Source organism: Balaenoptera borealis (assembly GCF_965194805.1).
Source record: "Balaenoptera borealis genome assembly, chromosome: 10".
NCBI lineage: Eukaryota > Metazoa > Chordata > Mammalia > Artiodactyla > Balaenopteridae > Balaenoptera > Balaenoptera borealis.
In genome coordinates, this window is record NC_138874.1 from 55,069,545 (window position 1) to 55,081,626 (window position 12,082).

At 49.5% G+C, this 12,082-nt stretch overlaps 1 protein-coding gene and 1 long non-coding RNA gene across 2 annotated transcripts in view; one reads left to right on the forward strand and one right to left on the reverse strand.

Moving 5' to 3' along the window:
- Window positions 1–11,400, forward strand: part of HK1 (hexokinase 1) — a 71,528-nt gene extending 60,128 nt beyond the window's left edge. Inside the window, exons 15-18 of the mRNA XM_082407279.1 lie at window positions 2,743–2,926; window positions 4,794–4,949; window positions 8,644–8,877; window positions 10,514–11,400. Coding sequence (XP_082263405.1) covers window positions 2,743–2,926; window positions 4,794–4,949; window positions 8,644–8,877; window positions 10,514–10,658 — 719 coding nt within the window. The 3' untranslated portion in view covers window positions 10,659–11,400. The remainder of the gene's footprint in view (window positions 1–2,742; window positions 2,927–4,793; window positions 4,950–8,643; window positions 8,878–10,513) is intronic.
- LOC309635739 overlaps window positions 1–12,082 on the reverse strand; it is a 191,839-nt gene that overhangs the window by 7,352 nt on the left and 172,405 nt on the right. The gene's annotated exons all lie outside the window — the stretch shown is intronic.

Consider the following 12,082-nt stretch of genomic DNA (forward strand, 5'->3'; position numbering starts at 1 on the left):
GATTATCTGGCTTTGCTGGTTGTTCCCTTATAATCCAAGCACAGTAGGGGTCTGGGCCTTGAGAGCACAAAATTCCAGAAGCATCTTGATTTAGGCTACAAGAAAAACATTTGCCTAACTGATCCTGCTCCTAGCACCAGGGATGCTGGGAAAAGGCCCGGTTTCTTAGCTAACACCTGCAGAGCATCCCTGGACGGAGAGAGTCAGCAAGCAGCCTGCTGCGTGGACCTGGGAGATTGGGAGAAGGCCCCAGCAGGCTGCCTTCCTGGTGCCAGGAAGACCTTTTCATTTGTTAAACCACTTTTCGCTCCTGTGGAAATTTAAAAAGCTAGGGAGCAGCTCCAGGTAAATGTTGTTTGGGGCCTGGCTTTGGGGCTCTTTGTTTCTTCCTTTCTTTTGCAAAGCTTTCTTTCTCCACCCGGCCCCTCCCTTCCTTCTGCTTATGAATGGGCTTAGGTGTGAAATGCAAAGCTAGAGTGACACAGCACTTTCTCTGCTTTGGGCCTGACCTCACCTTCCTGCCCAGAGGTCAGGCCCGCAAATGCGGGGGACGGAGGTGGGGGGTCGGGGTAGGGGGTTCTCCTGCTGCCTTCAAAGTCACTCTTTCCTTCTGTCATCAGTTGATCTCTGCTCAGAACGCCCATGAGCAAGAAGTATAATTTACATGTTTTGGCATTCTTTGCACCCCTTCCATTTCTGGGGCTCCTCTTCTCTCAGTTTTACACTTTGGGTGAAAGGGAGCCGAGAAAACAAAAATAATCCAGTTATGTTACCCGAAAACTGGGTTGGCTTCTTGGTGGGTGTCGAGCCAAAAGACACAACCAAACCAAAGATCAGAAGGAAGGCTTTATTACTTGCAGCAAGTAAAGAGAACACTAGGGATCTTTCCCAAAGCAATGTCTCCTTGAACAGAAAAATTGAGGAAGTTTTAAGCTAAGGGTACGTGCATATTCATGAAGGGGCTTAGGCAGAGGAGAATTCAGTATAGAATTGGGGCAAAGGTTGACAGAGTCCAGGCTTCGGTCGATTTAAGTCACGAGGGTCAGAAAAGGTCAACATCACCGTCCCTTAGGTTCCACTTGATCTGGTGGTTGAGTGCCCAGCGGGGGTTTAAATTCTGCAAAACAGCTCAGTAAAGTGCTTCAGGCTAATCTTTACCACTGAAACAGAACTAGGAGTCTTTACAACTGATTTATTATCTTTGCTATTGTTACTTCTCATGCCTGATAACAGTTTGTCCTTTTGTTCCCTTAAAATCATTATTACTGAGACCTGTTCAAGAGCAAGCCTTGTGGCCAGGCTTAGATCACAAAATGGCTTAGGCCAAAATGGCTCCACTTATATCAAGAGAGTCATGCCTGTTTGTCTTTCTCTGGGGACTCCCTACCCTGTCTGCTTACAGGTACACAGTCAGAAGCATCTGTGAATTCTACTTAAGTTTCTTTAAAGGGCATAAAACAGCCAGAGCCCACTTGTCTAGCTGGTAGAGGTGTCCTTGTGTCCCTTAAGGATGTTGAAAATCCATCGACCTCTGTCTCCCGCCTAGGGTGGGTCCACGGTGCTCGAGGGTGCTCGAGGGCCTTGCGGCTGCAAGTGTGATCCCTGGCCAGCAGCATCAGAATCACCCGAGAGCATGTTAGAAATGCAGGGTCTTAGGCCTCACCCCAGACCTCCTGAATCAGAAAATCCATCTCAGCAGCTCCTCAGGGGATTCAGGTGTATGTTAAAATATCTGTGTGAGGGACTCCTTGGTTAGTTGATTGGTTTTTAAATTTCCCGTCCATTCACTGAGACAAGGCCAGTGACCACAAATTTGGATGTCTGGAGATTAAATCTGCTGTGAAAGTTTTAGAACGCTTCCTCTCAGCATCTGTACCTAACTACTCCTAGTCGAGAACAGTAAACAGTTTGTGGTCCAGCCCTAGTCCTTGGGGGGCCACAGTCTGACTAGCCCTGCCCTGGGGAGGTCAGGGATGGAGATCAGAGGCTCCTGACCCCCTGGAAGCCGTTTGTCAGATTGTGTGTATACAGTGTAGGGGTGCACTCAGGGAAACGTCCCTTTTCTCAGGAGAATCATCAGACTTTCAAAGCGATCTGTGATACCAAAATGGTGAGGAACCTTGCTTTAGAAGGGCACCCTTGAGATGCTCAGGACACTGTCCTTCCCTGAACTAACGGTGGGCCTCATTCTGGAACACACAGGAGAGTTTATTCAGGCAGAGTCCACGGCCAAGTTTGATAAGAAAACATAAGTGGACATGCATGGTGGGATAGTAGACAACCGCTCCATGTAATATTTTATATTTATGTGTGTATATACGCATAAATACAGTATATGTGTGTGTACGTATATGTGGAGAGAGAAGGAAAGAGAAATAGGGAAATATCCTTCCAGTCTGAATGCTGCCTAAACTTCCACTATTGAAAATACATCCCTTTGTTGTAAGACCATCTTGTATTAAAATAAACATAGCCCTTCGCGGACAGGTAAACACACGAGGCTCTCGGTGTTGACATCTTAGTATAAAGTAAGTTAATCAAATGCTCTGGGCAGTTTTAACTCTGACTTTGCCTTTATATTTTGAGATTTTCCTGGAAGACATTGGGAAAGTGAAGCTATTACTTTGTTCATCTCAAAAGCGTACCCCTCTCTGCGGAGCCCCAGGCCCCAAGCCTAGCTGCAGCCCCCCTCCCCACTAAGCACGGTGGTGTGGCCATTCATTCTCCCCTCGTGTATTTCAGGGACGGGCAGCAATGCCTGCTACATGGAAGAAATGAAAAACGTCGAGACGCTAGAAGGAAACGAGGGCCGAATGTGTATCAACATGGAGTGGGGTGCCTTTGGGGACAACGGGTGTCTGGATGATATCAGAACGATCTATGACAAACTGGTGGATGAATATTCTCTAAACGGCGGGAAGCAAAGGTAATCCCACCTGGTGGAGGAGACGGGATGGGAGGGCATTCTGCCTGTTACAACGGAAGAAGTTTCTAGGAGTGGGGTTTGCACAAAGCCTGGAGACTGTGGTCCCTCAGGTTCACTCCTGACCTTGGCTTTTGGCCCAAGGAGAGCAGAGAACTTAGGGGTGGAGGGCAGCGGCAGCACATGGTACAGGATGGCCCAGGGTTGATGTCCTGTGCAGGTGCCTCTGGGGACAGGGTAGCAGCGGCCACACCACTCCTCTCAGTGACCGGGTTTATCCTGGAACATTCTGGCCTTCTCATTGCTCTATGTTTCTTCCCCATCAGACTAATAGAAATCTGTTGGTCGGCAGGTTTTTGCCATGTTTAGTAGGACACACTTGACCTGCAGTTGTTAAGGGGCAAGGGAAATTAGGATGCCGCCAGTGGGAGTGGGGGGCTCCCCGTCACGGGTGAGGCAGAGGCCCGCCACTGCCAATTCCTCCTTTTCCCACGGCAGACCTCCTGCACCGCCTAGTGGCTATTTGCACCTTTGCAGCTCGGGTGTCAGTGACCCTCCCCGAGATGGCAGTGTCCACCCTTCCCAGCATAGAGACAAATGACCCCTTGTCTCAAGCTCCCAGGGATCAGGCCATCCTCTGCCATAGCCAAGACGAGGTGGTCTAAGCCATGCCCCCAGGAACAGAATGAAGAGCTGGGGGTAATACCTCCCAAACATAAGTGATTCTCCAGCTAACCTCAAGATTTTTGTCTTTTCCAAATACCACCTATGCTTAATGTTTTTCTTTAAATCAGGTTGTATTCTTACGTTTAATGAGGGAGGAAAACCAATATTACCATAAAATGGATATAGTGAAGAACAGCGTTATTTCAGTCCTAGCTACTGTGCCTACCAACAGCTCTACAGGAAGACCCCCCCTTTGTTATAAGGGAGATCAGTAGGGGTTGGAAGGGGTTAGAGCCATATCAGCATCAAACTTATCAACACCAAGGAGATGTCTCCTTGATGGAATGAAAAGGACTAGATGGGAATTGATGATAGTAGTGCTATTCCGTGTTTTTCCTGTGGACCACTCGAAGTCTTCTGGAGTATCCAGATTCCAGTGGAGTCGTGCCAGCTTGGGGACACTGGGATGGGGTGTGTGCCTGGAAGCATTTAAAGCCCTTGTCATTTCTTGAGGCTCCTGAGCATGGAGAGGACAGGAATTAAAAGCCCCCAAGAACAGGTGACCCTCAGGGGTGTGGTGGCCGCCTGGGTCCTCCAGCCTGTGTGGCTTTATCACTCTGTGGGTCCTTGACCAGCACTCTGGGTTTTGGCAGGACCTTCCAAAAATCTAGTGGGAACTTCCCCTGTGTTGTCTTGTTCCTTTAAGCCGTTTGCTGGTTCTACAGGTATTGATTGAGCACCTGACTGAGAGCAGCGCTGAGCTGTGCTGGGCCCTGGGACTCAAAGCTGAGCAAGACACACATTCTCTGTCCCCTTGAGGCTTTCGCTGCAGGGGTGCCAAGGGGCGGAGGACCTGTGTGTGCTGTGAAGGAGGGAGGGTGCGTGGGAGCTGAGATAGGCAGGGGGAGGACAGACCTCTTGGAGCAGTGCTGGGCAAGTTGAGAGCTGAGAGCTGGAGTGGGGTTTCACCAGGCAAAGGCAGGGAGTCAGGTGAGGAAGAGGATGGTCCTGCTGGTACTTTCGCGTCTGATCCCGGGAGGGTTGGGGCTTCCTCAGTCCTTCCCGGTCTCACGCTATGCCTCTGCTGGGGAGCACAGGGCTGGGAGCACGGGTTGGTGATGCCCGTGAGGCACAGTGAGGTGCCCGGGGTTACCGTGAGACCGCAGGCTTCAAAGAGACACCCAGTTCCCTCCTCTCGTTTCAGGTATGAGAAGATGATCAGCGGCATGTACCTGGGTGAAATCGTCCGCAACATCTTGATTGACTTCACCAAGAGGGGATTCCTCTTCCGAGGGCAGATCTCTGAGCCGCTGAAGACTCGGGGCATCTTTCAGACCAAGTATCTCTCTCAGATCGAGAGGTGAGTGGGCAGGGCCCTCCCTATTAGAGGTGGACCTGGCCAGGGGGCTGTGATGGGGGCAGTAGGCAACATAGGGGACATTTTGGCCATTTGTGAGGGTTTTCTTCTTCCTCTGGAGTAGTAGGCCCTGAGCAGTTGCATTTTGAAGTTCCATAATTTTACTATAAATCATTTCCTTTTATTCATCCTGTATGTTAGGGCATTATATTGATTTGTTTGAAATCATCCTGTGTGTAAGTAGGTTACATTTCAGGGTAGGAAAGGTGCATCACAGATATTTGTATTGAAGGACCATTGAGTCCAAAAGGGCCAAGCACCCCTGGTCTGGCCTCACCCTCTTTTCCTCTGAAAGGCAGCCTAGGATGCATAGCTCACCGCCCACCGTGCCCCACAGCGAGCTGCTTCTGTCTTCCTCCTGTTTTTCTCATGTAGAGTGAACATTTCATCTGTGCCTTTGCCATCTTCCACAGTGAGCTGTGAGAAGAGGTGGAAAAGTGCTCAGCAAAAGAGCTTGTGCAAAAGCCACCTTCATTTTAGAATGGTCATGATAGCAGCACTGATATTGGCTCGGCTCGGGTCTGCTCCTCGCTTTCGCCCAGGCCTGGGTCTGTAACCTTCAGGTAAAACTCACTGCCCACCAGAACCCACGCGGTGAAGTGCTAACTGCAGACAGCGGCCCTGCGGCACTGACCCTGGAGGACTTGAGCACGTGGAGTGATGGCATTTCACAGCTGCAGGGAGGGGGGCGCACCATGACAGGGAACCAAGTTCCCCACTGCTTTCTCTCCTCATTCTAAGTTCACCCAAGAGCCAAGTGTGGAAAATAGGAGCCAGAAAAGAATGAGAAGAAAATATCAGTGAATATTTCGTGTTAACATTTTTTTATTGTGGTAGATATATATAACATTAAATTTACCATCGTTACCATTTTGGAAGTGGACAGTTCAGTGGCATTAAGTACATTCACATTGTTGTTCAGCCATCGCCACCATCCATCTCCAGAACTTTTTCATCATCCCGAACTGAAATTTTGTACCCATTAAACACTAACTCCCCATTTCCCCCCTCCCCCCAGCCCCTGGCAACCACCCTTCTACCTTCTGTGTCTATGAATTTGACTCCTCTAGTGACTTCATGTAAGTGGAATCATATAGCATTTGTCCTTTCACATCTGGCTTACTGCACTTAGCATAATGTCTTCAAGGTGTATCCATGTTGTAGCATGTGTCAGAATTTCCTTGCTTTTTAAGGCTGAATAATTCCTTGTATGTATACACTACATTTTGTTTATCCATTCATCCATCCATGGACACTTGGGTTGCTTCCACCTTTTGTCTGTTGTGAATAATGCTGTTATGAACATGAGTGTACAAATACACGATCGAGTCCCTGCTTTCAATTCTTTTGGATGTATACCCAAAAGTGGAATTGCTGAATCACATCATTATTTTACTTATTTGGAGGAACTGCCATACTGTTTTCCACAGTGGCTGCACCATCTTAACATCCCACCAGCAGTATATACAAGGGCTCCAACTGTTCCACATCTTCGCCAACACTTATTCTTTTCTGTTTTTGTTTTTCTTTTAATAATAGCTATCCTGATGGGTGTGAAGTGCTGGGGAAGGTCCTTTCAAGTGTGATAGCAAAGGGAGAGATCATAAAGAAAAAATTGCCAAATTTAGCTGCATAGTTTCTGTAAGTTAAAAACAAAATCAGTCATCAAGCTTAAAAGACAAACAGAAAACTAAGGAAAACATTTGCATTATATATGCAAGATGCAGAGCATGGCATGGTGGGCAAGAGCTTTGGCAGGTCTGGTCTTGAGACCTGCTCTACCCCATTGGCTGTGAGCTTTGGGTGAGTTACTCGATCTCTCCGAGCCTCAATTTCCGCATCTTTAAAATGGGAATAATCATACATGGATCAGTTGGCTGTTAGGAGGAGGAATGAGGTGATGTATGTAAAGCACGTGTCACATAGTAAGTCCTCAAAAAAGGCTGACTGCTCTTACCACTGCTGTTGTGTTCATCATCAGTCATTGTCAACTCTTTCAGTTTAATGAGGAGACAAATATCTCAGGAGAACAAGAGTTTTGGTATAAGGTAGTTCATATGGCCAGTAAACAAAAACAAAAACAGTAATCCTCACTAATAGAGAGGAGCACAGATTAAACCAGTGCGATGCCATTCTTACCAAATTGTCCAGTGTTTCTAATTTTTAAAAAACATTTATTTATCTTATTTATTTTTATTTTTGGCTGTGTTGGGTCTTCGTTGCTGTGCGCGGGCTTTCTCTAGTTGAGGCGAGCGGGGGCTACTCTTCGTTGCAGTGGCTTCTCTTGTTGCGGAGCACGGGCTCTAGGTGTGTGGGCTTCAGTAGTTGTGGCACGTGGGCTCAGTAGTGGCTCGTGGGATATTCCCTGACCAGGGCTCGAACCCGTGTCGCCTGCATTGGCAGGCAGATTCTTAACCACTGTGCCACCAGGGAAACCCCTTTCCACTGGGGACAAGTAAGGCCAAATACTCTGTTAGAGACAGTAAATTGATACAACTTTCAGAAAGGCACTTGGCAATATGTATCAAAAACCTTTGACTGATAAATGCCCATCGACAGACAAATGGATAAATAAGTTGTGGTACATATATACAATGGAATATTACTCAGCCATAAAAAGGAACGAAATTAAGTCATTTGTTGAGACGTGGATGGATCTAGAGACTGTCATACAGAGTGAAGTAAGTCAGAAAGAGAAAAACAAATATCGTATATTAACGCATGTATGTGGAACCTAGAAAAATGGTACAGATGAACCGGTTTGCAGGGCAGAAGTTGAGACACAGATGTAGAGAACAAACGTATGGACACCAAGGGGGGAAAGCCGTGGTGGGGTGGGGATGGTGGTGCACTGAATTGGGCGATTGGGATTGACATGTATACACTGATGTGTATAAAATTGATGACTGATTAAAAAACAAACAAACAAACAAAAAACCTTTGACCGAGAAATGTTATCCTAAGGGGAAAAATCTAACTTGCACACAAAGACTTGTAAAGAGGAATGTCATCAGAGTGCTACTTTATGTTAGCAGAAAATTGCAAACAACTTAAATTTCTCTAAACTGGCTAAATAAATTATGGTCATCCCCAGAATAGAATACTATGGCAGCTTTTACCAATCTTGGTCTCAGATAAGGAGGTGGGAACTTGCTCAGATGTATGAAGCATGGAAGAAAGCAAGAAAGAAAACCATATATAAAGGACAAGCCCACAACATTGTTAATCAACTACGCTGCAGTATAAAACAAAAATTTTAAAATAAATAAATAAAGAACAAGCCTATTCACATATCAGAACAATGACATTGTTTAATATCCAAGAAAAATAGATTGGAAGGAAATATATTTAAACGTTAATAGTATTTTCCCCAGTGTTGGGATTGTAGATAGTTTTAATTTTCCAATTTTTAATTTTTCTAGATTTGCTAGTTTTTCTACAACTTAACATGTAATACTTTGGGGATCATTAAAAAAAAATAGACAAATAAATGTTATTTTGGAGGGGAGAGAAAACCCCATGCCCCTTTTCGTGGATGAGTGCAGTGATTTGGGGCCGGCTCCTTTGGAGTCGGCGGCTTCTGTGCTGCTCTCGTGGGTCCTGCTTCATCCAGCCTCCTGGCTTTTGTCCCCCACAGCGACCGATTAGCGCTGCTGCAGGTCCGGGCCATCCTCCAGCAGCTTGGCCTTAACAGCACGTGCGACGACAGCATCCTGGTGAAGACCGTGTGCGGGGTAGTGTCCAGGAGGGCCGCGCAGCTGTGTGGCGCGGGCATGGCTGCCGTGGTGGATAAGATCCGCGAGAACAGGGGGCTGGACCACCTCAGCGTGACTGTGGGCGTGGACGGGACGCTCTACAAGCTTCATCCGCAGTGAGTGGGGCTTCCGGTGGGGATGGGCGGAGCTTCCTGGGCAGGCAAGGCCCCTTTATGGCTATGGGACATCAGGATGTGATTCCCACCAGGAAAATTTCTCGCCAGGACACAGCCAACCTGCAGGCTGTGCGGTCAGGGTGGGGCTTGTCTGGGACGAGGAAATGAGCTGCTCTGAAGTTTACCTGGGATCCCTGGGGAGGTGGGGGAGCGGCTTCACTTGGCCAGCTCACAGCTGTGGCCTGGCATTTCCTGCTTTCCCCTCCCCCTGGGCCTCTCTTATCCAGGTGGGGAACAGGAAAGGAGGTAAGGGTGGGCGTGGACTTACCCATCAGCCTGGCCCGGAGGCTGTGTTTGGTAAGCGGGAAGAGGGAGTGAGGAAAGGGGAAGAGGGCCCACTGTCTTGTCCACCTGCTAAATCAGTTTGTCAAGAGCCTTGGAAGGCAGGAGCGGTTTTGGCCCCGGGCTTTGTAGCAGGGAGGCGGGTGGGATGTGACCTCCCTGACATTTTGGTCAGGTGTCCAACACCCCATGCTGGAGGAGGAGAAGTGAGCCCGTCTGCTCTTTGATCTACCACACATCCCAAAGCTTGGCTCTTATGAATAGAGAGACCATATTATTGTCGAAACGGAGGTACTTTTGCCAGTCAAGAGAGTGCTACTAATAATCTCACTGGACTGTCCCCAGTAAACTGGGCCATTCACTCTACTTAAAAGCAACCTCACCCAACTCAGTGTAGGCATTGCCTGCCTACGTCATGGCCGTGGCTTGGGATGAAAGCATCTGCTCGGCTCCACGCCGACCTCTGTCTCTCCACCTTCATAGCTGTCCTCGTTGTCACTGTGGTTTAGAGCTAGGCTTTGGAGCCGCACATGGACACGCTTGGTTTTAATCTTGGTACCACCATTTAGGAGCTGTGCTCAGTGGTTTCATCTCTGCCAAGTCTCCTCTTCTTCATGGGAAAATGACCACCGGCAGGCCGGACATTACATATATAAAGTGTGGGACACCTAGTAGGTACTCAGCAAAGGGCAGTCAGTATTACCTCTAGGACCCCCACTGCCCTGAGCTTCCTCAGCCTGGCGCTATCTCATTTTCAGCACAAAATGCAAGAACCCAGAGTCACCTCTCATTTAGAGATTATAGTTCACGTGGGTGGGGGGCTCCCCCTCTTAGCTTCAGGTGCTGGGCTGGGGTCTCAGAGGGCTGCAGCTGGGAGTGGGCGATGTTCGTTTCCATGCAGCCTGCTGAGCTGACCCAGTGCCGGACCAGCTTGGCCCGCCTCAGTGGTCCACACCCAGGTCCCAGCACCCCTTCTTGGTTTTCGGTCCCCTCGGAGCCTCAGGCTTTGAGGATGGGAGCCGTCTGGGTGTGTTACTCATGCCATAGCCCTCAGAAGGTGTACAGAGCAGCTTGTTTTGGATTCTCCGTTGTGCCTCCCTGCTGCAAATTGTTAACAGGACTGGCTGTAAACCCACTTTCTCCCAGCCATTCTCAGTAAGCCGCAGCTGCTTCCAAACAGCCCCTCCCATCTCGCTTCCCTCCTTATTGTTAGGATGCTTCAGCGTCTTCAGGTGGGTCTGGCGTCTCTCCTCGTATTCCTCTACCTACCCTTCTCTATTTTTGTCCTTTTTAGCTTCTCCAGAATCATGCACCAAACCGTGAAGGAACTGTCACCAAAGTGTAACGTGTCCTTCCTCTTATCCGAAGACGGTAGCGGCAAGGGAGCCGCCCTCATCACGGCAGTGGGCGTTCGGCTCCGGCAAGAAACGAGCAGCTAAGAGTCCTGGACCCCCAGCCTGCTGCCCTTCCAGCACTTCTCTCTTCAAGCAGCGACCCCCTGTTCTGCCCAGCGAGCTGTGCTGGGAGACGCCGGCGCCAGAGCCCGCCAGCACCACCGCGGGGAGGAAAACAGAAGCCAACTACTGGCGCATAACGTAGGGTACAAAATAGAGTGTGTGCTGTTGGTAATCTCCCTGACCTCCAGATCCCTCCTCACCTGCCCTGCCACTTTGCATGATTTGACTTCAGCCTGGTCGTACGTTCCCCACATGTGAAGTTTAGTGGCGTCCGTTTCTAACTTATGCATTCGTCCAACAGTTATTTATTGGCCCAAGATGAAAAGTCACACCATCTGACAGGCCTTATGGGCCTCCGCAGCCCGTCCTTGGGGATGTGTCCCCCGTGTGCAATGTATTATCACCAGCAGACACTGCCGGGACTCCTCCTCCCACGGGTGCCTCAGCCGCCGCTTCCTCCCGGCCCCGCGCCCATTGCTGTCTGGTGTCCCATCAGGGCGTGTCAATGCCACTGAACTGTGTGTCTGTGGAACTGGTCATAGCCACATTGTGACAGTCTTGCATTCTGTCTGTCTTGGGGAGGGGAGGTGGGCAGTCCTGCGGGAAAGTGTCTTGTCTCCGTTTGGGTAAAACGAACCAATCAAGAAACAGTACGCTCATTGGAATTTCCCATCGCTTTTGTGAGCCATGTTGTATGACCTAGTAAACTTTGTATCAATTCAAAGACCCGAGTGATGCTTAATGGCTGGGGAGTGGGGAGGACATCGGGGGGATGTGGCAGAAACCAAACCCTGAGGGGTTTGGTGGCCTTCTGGGTCAGGGGCAGAGTTTGAAATGAAGGCTGTGTTCTTCAGCGTGCAGCCTTCTTTTGGCTTGAGAACTTCTGTACTCTCCCTGCAGAGGGTCAAGAAGTAGCCTCTCCCCTTCTTCTAGCACCTGCCCTTCCAGTTCCCTGCTCCAGCCCCGGGGGTCTACCCCAGGGAGGGACTCCTGCAGCCCCCGCCTCGACACCTCTCAGAAGGTAAAGGGATGGAAGGCCTCCGTCTTCCAATAGCCTGGCTTCCTCACTTGCAGTTGGAACAAAGCAAAAGTCAGCTTGGCTTTGCGGGGGCTGTTGGAAGCCCCATGAGAGGACAGGGCAACTCTGGCCCACCCTCCTGCTGTGCTAGAGCAGGTCCTGACCCCATCACCCTCTCTGCCGACTCCAGGACGATGGATGAAGAGATGCCCTGCCCTGAGCAGATGAAGCCTTGCAGCAGCCCAGGGTAGCAGGTTGCCGTCCTCTCCCCAACCCCCATCATAAGCGAACCCCTTCTGTGGGCCCTTGTCTGACCCTTTCACCCCTGCCCCACCGCGGTCTTGAGGGTGCCGTTCCACTCTGTGGCTGCCGTTTTGGGTTCTCCCCC